The sequence below is a fragment of the Triplophysa rosa genome, linkage group LG8 (genome assembly GCF_024868665.1).
Source record: "Triplophysa rosa linkage group LG8, Trosa_1v2, whole genome shotgun sequence".
NCBI lineage: Eukaryota > Metazoa > Chordata > Actinopteri > Cypriniformes > Nemacheilidae > Triplophysa > Triplophysa rosa.
Window position 1 is genome coordinate 21,977,424 of NC_079897.1, and position 9,246 is coordinate 21,986,669.

The 9,246-nt window shown below is 37.2% G+C and overlaps 1 protein-coding gene across 1 annotated transcript; it reads right to left on the minus strand.

Moving 5' to 3' along the window:
• Nucleotides 1-2,068: 2,068 nt before the first annotated feature.
• rhbg (Rh family B glycoprotein) lies at nt 2,069-7,622 on the minus strand. Its single transcript, XM_057340565.1, has 10 exons — nt 7,325-7,622; nt 6,038-6,224; nt 5,572-5,722; nt 5,066-5,213; nt 4,774-4,940; nt 4,396-4,533; nt 4,152-4,285; nt 3,801-3,922; nt 3,595-3,668; nt 2,069-3,498 (listed from the first exon to the last, which is right to left on the minus strand). Exons 1-10 carry the CDS (start codon nt 7,509-7,511, stop codon nt 3,421-3,423), a joined length of 1,386 nt encoding a protein of 461 aa, XP_057196548.1. The 5' UTR covers nt 7,512-7,622; the 3' UTR covers nt 2,069-3,420.
• Nucleotides 7,623-9,246: the final 1,624 nt, after the last annotated feature.

Sequence of the window (9,246 nt, forward strand, 5' to 3'; positions counted from 1 at the left end):
CCTCCACTAGCTAAGGAAGAGAAGACTTCCTAACCAGATCTTCCATCAGTCTTTAGTAAAGCCCATAGCAGAGAAATACAGCGTCATATTGTTCTGAAGTGTACTGTCAAATAAAAATTTCAAGTAGACTCTGCAGTTGGGTAGACTGAGAAGTCCTTTGCCCTGGATAAAATGTTAAATAAACATTTGTAAGGTGTCATTGTAATTGTAATCCACTGGTTCTCTATTTCTCCCGTTGTGCTGTTTGTGTGAGGACTTATCAGAGGGAGGCCTGCTGTTGAAAGGGACCATGGCCCCTGAACACAGCCTGCCTGTAATCCTGTTAATGTGAGCTAAAGACAAGCACTTTCCCTATACAGACTGGCTTTCAAAACTCACACAGGACTTTCCCCTCAGCATACACTCCTACTGACCCACTACTGAGAAACCGCAAAGTGAATACTCGGACAATCTCTGACCATTTCATTACTCCACTTTTGGGAAACACACACCAGAAAAAAGACTTAATTTTAATGAATTGAAATATCCAAAAATGAGTTTAATGCAAAAACACATTTCTTTAAAACGTCTCTCAACAAAACAATTTAAAATACACACGTTATCAAATAATGAGATTTGCTAATAAATGACGTTTCCTTCAATATCCAGGAGACTTTACGTTTTATTCTCTAAAATGCTTAAAACAAATCAAGTATGTAAATGCCCTATTACGCGCACTTCTTCATTTTGCTGATTATAAAGCGCAATTAAGCACTTCAGCGTTAGCGCCTATTCACATCCCAGCTGTCCACCTGTCTGAGGCCTGGGAAAAGACCTTGGCGCTGGTTCACGTCTCTGTAAAACACGCACTGAGCGAATGAAAAGGGGGCGTAGAGCCCTTCCGCGCATCGCCTGCGAGCTCCCGGCGCTCCTAATAACGTGCTATCAAAATAAGACCCCCACTTTTTCTTCTCCGTTTGATCCTCGAAAGTGAAACTGTGCTAATTACGCGACGGAGACCATCTGGACGTTTCGTTAACCCTTTACGGCGTGATGGTCGGCGCCATTTGGCATTCATGAATTAAACGGCGCTTTCACTGGGAATCATCAGCGAGATTTGATGTTTACCGAAACACAGACACCAATCACGACCACTCAACCACACACTCACACCACATGTAAACTATTACAATAAACAACAAACAAAATAAAATAGCAATACTCAAACTATTTATTTAAATTATTGTTTAAATAATTGTTATAATTATTTAAATTATTATATGGTAAGCCGATTTTAACACTAATTAATTTGAAATTCAACTGTTTCAAATTCAACATTTAAAATCTATTTTTCTTTCTGTTTTTATTTTCTGGTTAAAAATAATATGTTTTTCACCACATTTGTGAAAAGTTTGATCTGTGAAACAATTCAGATGGTCGACATTTAAGCAATCTGAGATCAGAGAAAAGGTTTGCTCATAGGAAACTAAATATAAAATAATTTGCAATGAATTCACATGCTATTTTATATTGATGAAAAATGAATATTGTTTAGAATTCAAATGTCACGTGCACTTCAGTGAATTAAAACCATATAAATAAAAACTTTCCCAACAGATCTTACGATTGTTTTCCCATCTTTGCTAATATTTAATATAAAATAAAAAATTACCATTAAATATTGCGAAACCATATACTGTTATATTACAAGTATTTTAGAGAGATAACCATCAGAATAATGAGCTTCTCTCGTCCTCTCGCGTCACTGTAGGGTCGTGGGTAGCTCTGTATCACCATCTAGTGGTTTCATAAGGGATCGTGTTGGGAGACTGCTGATAAAAACACAGGACTTTAACCCTTGTGCATCAATTAAAAAAATTCACACTTAAGCTAAAATGTCCATGTCCAAACACGGTCATGAAAATATGATATATCCATATTTTTTCACACTTTCAATTACGTAATTTTTTTCACTAGAATCAGTTCTTATCATAACTACCAAACATTCACTCATTTTCAGAATGTTAACCCTTTAAATACCAGTTTGCCCCTTTTGTTTTTCATTTAAAAAATGAATAATTCTATATACTAAATGTGAAGCTGATTTTTTTATTATTACAGTCTTGGATATGTTATTAATCAACAACGTCAATCTTTAATGTATTGTTATTTTTTAGGCAATGTAAGATTTTCAAAAAAAAAAAAAAACTCACACTTTGGCTGAAAAATGTTCATCTCCAAAAGCCTTTCTACATAAAAATCAAGCTCACCTTTTATCTCAGTATAAAAACGATTAAAAATGAATAATAATGCAAAATATGATGTCTTTCTTTCAAACTGTATACATAGACACACACACACACAAAAAAAATCAGTTCACACATACACTTTGACATCTATACCAACACATAAACACAGTTATAGCTGTCTCTTTTGTTCAGTTTGCCTGCAGTGCTGTATAATACAGCAGAAACAGAAAAAACGAAAAGCTCCATAGACTAAAATGGAGAAAATCGCATAATCAAAAAGTAAATAATACACATTTAAAAACATTGAATTTTCTCGAAATGTATTCATTTTTCATAATTTTGAACCCTTGCCGACATAATCAAAGGATTTTTATATGGAATGTATGGTTTATGCTTGCATGGTAAACAGAAAAAAAAATATGAATTTGGATATACGGAATCAATGGGAGCATGTTTTTATCATTCAGACAGGTATTGAATTATAATTTGCTGAATGTTAACTCTGAATGTATTTAGAAAATACAACATAACAACCAATACATAGGCAATTCTACCTACTACTAATAAATTGTAAAAATGTAAATAAAAACAAATAATCTAATCTAACGTGTCCAATTAATTTTAGGTTTAGCTAACATTTACAAGATTTTGTGATTCCCACATTTTTATGACAACTTTAATACTCGCTCCAATTTGATTGACACTGAACCTCGTTATTGAGATATTAACGAGTACTATAATGTACTATACATTAATTTAATAATTGGAAAACAAAGTCATGTTGATGCATTAATATGTGTTATTCACATGACCGTTCTCCTGTCATTTTTGGCCTTGCTGCAGCTGACTACAAGCGGCAGGCACTTCCTACATCTATGTCAGCAACAGCCGACATCCTACTGCCACTTCTTTCTACCAGCAGATGATTTTTGCTGAGCCCCCTCACCAGCTGTTTCTCGCAGCTAGACTGTCAGAAACCCTGATCTGGTTTTCGGCCTGCAAAGGACTTTCTGACAATGATTTTCTATAACAACAAATAATGCTAATAACAATAATGGAACAAATTTTGTGGGTTTATTTTAAGAGCATCAGTAAAATAAATCGCACCTGCAGAGAACATTACAGGTAACCGAATTTTTAACACATGTATAATATCATGAAATAACACAAAAAGAACAAGAAAACTGGTAATTTAGCTGTTCAGTTTTTCAACTTCGTTTGGTGTGGCTACCTCGGTGAGCTCAGTGTGATCTTCCTCCTCGCCCGGTAACTGAAACAGACTCATTTCATTACAGCACAAACCAAAACATAGCGTTAATTAAATACAGATCTAAAAAATGAAATGAAAGCGTTTTGAAGTGTTTACCTCCCAGTAAAGACCATCCTCAAAGCAGTGAGTATCCGAAGGAGAACCATAGATTGGCAGCTTGAGAATGAGTCCTAAGGAGTGCACACATATTGTTAAACATACAGTATTTGGAATGCACAAATCACAATTCACTGCACACAAACACAATCTAATACACCCATGTCTGCACAAACTCACAAGTATACACACAACTGAACACCCACCTGTAAGTAGACCACCAAACAGAGCCATTCCGAGTGTGACAGCCAGGGAGAGAGCCTGCATAACACCCTGATGTGAAGCGCTCCAACTAACAGATTCACTTTCAGAAAACACTTTTTGGAATCTGTGTAAGAAGATGGCGTAACCAATAAGTGTCTGCCCTCACAAAGAATACTTTACATGATAAAAGACATTTTTTATAATAACATTTACATCACACTATCCATGTTAGACTTAATTTAATTACAAACACTATTAGGTGTTACAGATTTGTTGGACGATGAAATAATACATTATCATCATCATCATCATAAACCATTATCTAAATATTCACAAAGATATACAGTACTGACCCCTCTCCATAAACATCCTTGGATGCAAGGCAAGCTGTGACAGCACCCACCACAGCTCCCAGAACTCCTGGCATTCCGTGCAGGTTATGAACACCACACGTGTCCTGGATCTTCAGCTTCTTCTCCAAAACCGGCTGGCAGAGTATGAAACAGCACACACATGAGACTGAGGCTTATGCATGTTTACAGTTGTGTGTCACAGCTGTGTGTCTGAATTGTAGGTACGCAACTGTGGGCAACTAACCGTGAGGTATTTGTATCCCAGAACTGAAATAGTTCCAGCCAGGAATCCCACGATCATGGAGCCAACTGGAGTCAGCATCATCTCGCCAGCTGTTCCAACAGCAACACCACCTGCCAGAGCAGCATTCTGGATGTGCACCTGAAAAACACAAGACCAACTATAACTGAAGCATTTTATAAAGCCTGAGAGCAAAGAATGGAAAAGTTCCTGTAACTATACTGGTACAGTCACGGGTTCAGTTGCCAGAGAACACACACAAATTATAAACTGTATACCTTAAATGCGCTAAAAGTGGCTTTGGGAAATGGAAACCTGTCCTTCAAACAGTGCATAAGGTTTTAAAGTAATTTCAAAGCAAAACCACAAGGGGGTGCTCACCATGTCCAATTTGCCTTCATGGCTGAGGAGGGCAGAGAAAGCGAATGTAGCCAGTGTGCAGGCAGCCAGAGAGTAGTAAGTGTTCATGGCAGTTCTGTGCTGGGGATCCCCATATTGTGTAACAGCTGAGTTGAAGCTGGGCCAGTACATCCACAGATAGATGGTACCTGAACATAATAGAGAAAAGTGCAATGTGACTGTTCAAAGTTTGACAAATGAAAAGCAACAGTTTGGTTAACCACAAGTCAAAATCTTAACTTGTATATGTAAGTAAAACATTTAAGTGACTCACCGATCATTGCAAAGAGGTCAGAGTGGTAGACAGATGAGTTTCTGTGTTTGCTCTTGTCCAAGGTTGGCCTGTACAGAACACGGGACACCACTAGGCCGAAGTATGCGCCGAATGTATGGATGGTCATAGAACCTCCAGCATCATTAGCCTATAGATATCATTTTACATTTACATGTTATAACAACACCTATTAAATGTAAATCAGTAAATTTGCTTCTCTGTGGATATTCAAATATCATTTATCTAACTAGTAGAAAAAGATTAACATAACTGATGATCATGACTGACTTTAAACAGCTTTATAAATACAGACTGGGAGAATATGGAGAAAAGGAATCAAGTTATACAAAATATACTATCAAGGCACATTCTGTTAATCAGCATATGTCATGACTTATGCATGTGCCAAACCTGTCCAGTGTTTGGAAAAGTAATGTGTTGAATAAATACATTTGAATATTCCAATAAACAATTTTTCTATCCAATAAGATACCAAGGACACTCACCCCAAGGACAGAGAGTAGGATGAACTCATTGACAGCAAACAATGTCACCTCGAAAACGGCCATAACAAGCAGTTGCACAGGACTGGTCTTTCCCAAAATGGCCCCGAAAGAGATCAGCACTGACCCAGTGCAGAAGTCTGCATTTATCATACTGCAAAAAAAATCATTTTTGCCGTGAGTAAGTGTAATTATAATGCAGTATACTGTGTAGGCTGTACACTATAGTCAGCTGTTGCACGTGGCATCCACTTAGTGGTACTGCTCTGCTGTAGTCCAATTAAAGGCCACAGCAGGATATATTTAATTGTTTACAGTGTTACACATTAAAGCAAAATGAAAGGCCTCATGTTATTTTCTTACGCTGATTTTATTGTGTATTAAGGACACTTTTACTCATGTTTACACAACACATGTAAATGTACCGTAAAATAAACTTAACAAGAGCATTCGAGTGATTTGACTTTACCTTTCCACACCAACATGGATTTTGCCGTGTTCCATGCCATGGAAAAAGCCCTGCATAAGAGTGGCCCACTGTAGGGAAAAGGCTGCGATGAGGAAGTTAAATCCCACACTGCTGAATCCATAACGCTGGAGAAAGGTCATCAGAAAACCGAAGCCCACAAAGATCATCACATGCACATCCTGGAAACCTAAAACAAACAGTTTCAGTTATTTTCCCATTATCTTCTCTATGATTCCGATAGGTTTATTTATATCATTAATAATAATTTCATAAGGTGTAATTTATCATTGATGTGAGTCTGTGCAATTACATATAAAAGCTTGACAAGGGTATTTAGTTGCACTGTTTACAGGAGCTATCACAGCAGCTAAATAAAATCGGTCTATGAGCACACTGAACCTGGCATTAACCCCTGTGTTCTTCTTTGTGTAGACTCATTCATTCAGCTATTTCACTTCTTTTCACACAATTATACTGTTGCCAGGCAACTGGCCATTGCCCTGGGCACCAATGAGGATGGCACAGCCCCAGTGGGCATGCTGCCCCACATACCTCGTACACTCTTCTTTGGCAACTCCTAAACAGTTTCTCCAAGTTTTTCTCTAAGTTTATTATGCCATTGAGACACTGAAATAAAGGTTGATTTAAAACAGTTAAAACATTTTATTTATTTATTGTATTTGAGTATGCTTAAAGCATTCAAAAATGTGTGCAGTCCATTGAGCAGTGAAACGTCAAACTTAATGTAACCACTCCCTGTCATCTCTTTCAACTCATTCTCTATTTCCTAAAGTGAAGATCAGAAATATTGAAACATAAATCTTCACTTTAGCAACAAATCAAACTCCTGCTAAAGAAGGGTTGTTGTTTTTATAAAGTTTTCGAAGAGTCTATTTGACAGTTTATTTAAGTCAGCTTCCTTTTTTACTCGAAGGCACAAAACAATCATTTAAAATGTATAGAACAATTAAAAAATTAATAGTCCAACTACTTTTAAACTCAATTGACAAAGTTTGAACCAATGCTCATCTGCACTTTAGCCAATTCAATATTCCTCAGTTATCAAACTAAAAGGCACAGCTCTTTGTTTCTACTGGAAAAACTCCACAGATTTATTAAACAATTGAGGGATTAATGCATGCTAATTTATTGGAATTGTGATTATCACGCAATGTCAGATCGTTAGAATATCTTCTTAACAATCACATATTCTGTAGCCCAAAAACTAAAATCTTGTAAAAAATATATTTTAATAGTCTCTCAACAACTAGTCTCTGTTTTACTTACTGGGATAGCGATAGTAGAATTCATTCTCATACTCATGCGCACTATGGGTTCCATTTTTATTCCACTTCTTGGCATCTGTGTCATGGTTATACTCCACCAGTACTCCAAAGAGAATAATGAGAATGACCTCCAAGATGATGCACAACAGAGGCAATCGTAGCCTCATGTTAGTGGAAGAGTCAGCCATGGTGATTCCTTTTCCAGTTTCCTTTGCTCAGCCTCTATCCCCTTCACTCTTCTGGAGCGTGGCACAGCGTCTGATGGGTCTGAAGGGGCAGAGTGCAAGAGAACATCAGCTGATACAAGTCTTTATATTGTTCGTTTATCTACCTGATGAGCTTGTTACGCCCACCTTCTCAAGTCTACTGATTCGCAGCAGTTCTTGGCTCCGCCCTCACCTTGTTTGTAACGAGGTGTGCAAAGAATGTTTGTTACATTTAGGCCATTAAGAGTATTTAAGCCAAAACTGTCTAGCAAAATGTAACTGAGCAGTGAACATAAAAGATGACAGTGGATAAAAGTAAAGTGAAGTGGAAAGTTCATAATACAGTAATGACAACATTAACAACAGTTCTGAATTTCTATCAGAGATATATTTTGTGGCTAGGTGAAAATGCAGTTAATATAAATCCTTTCTGGATTTTGTTTGTATATAAGAAGGAGGAGGTGGGTACAGTAAGTGTGTACATGCATTAAGGACTAATAATGGTCACTGCTCCGTTAAAGTTGCTGATGTGGGCTGTAAACACAACGCAGAAGGTGGATTGCCTCTGACATTAGGTGTGTCTTGTTCATACTTGGAGATAGTGGTTTGTTTTATACACAGTTATAACTGTTACAAATGCACACAAACAAGCACAATTAAACAGGCTAGATTATACAGGTTGATTGATGGCCAGTTTAGGCTTTTCTCATTCAGAAGTTTAATATAACATTACGAATATATTTGCATAAAACCTCACATGATGCAAGCAAATGTAAATAAATAGAGTTTTAAATCGATGACCTAGGCTGTGTCCGAAATCTCCCACTTTACCTTCATTCACTATTCCCTACATTAGTTCACTTTAAGGAGCGGGTGAAAACGGACACTCCGTGCACATTCAGCGCGAGCATCACGATAGATGGCTAGCAGCTAGCCGTGAGTGTACATCGGTTGTACACTCGTTATTATGACGCATCATGGGATTGAATGAGTGCACTCAATAATGTCCACTATGAATTCGGACACCACCAAAAATGGATGTCCCCTCAAATAGTGCACTATATTAGGGTATAGGGGGCTATTTCGGATAAAGTCCTAGTGTCTGTGTAAGTTCATACAAACAATTCATTAAACATGGATAAGAGAAGACTGGAAACATCAGAAATCAGTGACATTGCTGAATCCACCATCTATTGGCTGGTTTCATTTGTTTCTACAGTGAAAGGAATCCCACAACAGGAAACCACTAATCTGGCTCTTCATCTGACAAGAGCAATTTAGAGAAAAAAAAGAATAAAGAAAGCAGGTTAATCCCTCTTTGCACTGTGTTTAAAATATAACAAGGTGATGAGAAGTGCACGCTTCATGATATGGACAAAAAAAAAAACAAGCAAAAAAATTTGTGCAAATGACTTACAGTTAGGCAAGAACCTTTGCCAATAACCTGAGGGTAAAATATGAAATGTACTGATGGAGATGTGCAAAGTGATTAATCAGACAAGATACCTGACTTATGCAACAAGTCAATGAGGAACTAAAAAAACCCACAAACACTTAGAAAGAGCTATTGAAAGCACAGCTTTCAGTGAAAGTGGCTTTTGAACTAACCCTGAAGCTAATTCCTATCAGTCGTTGGTGAACAATGCATGACCTTTGATCTTTCACCTATGCTTTCATCTGTGTGTGTGTGTCTTTGATAAAAGATTCAAACTACTGT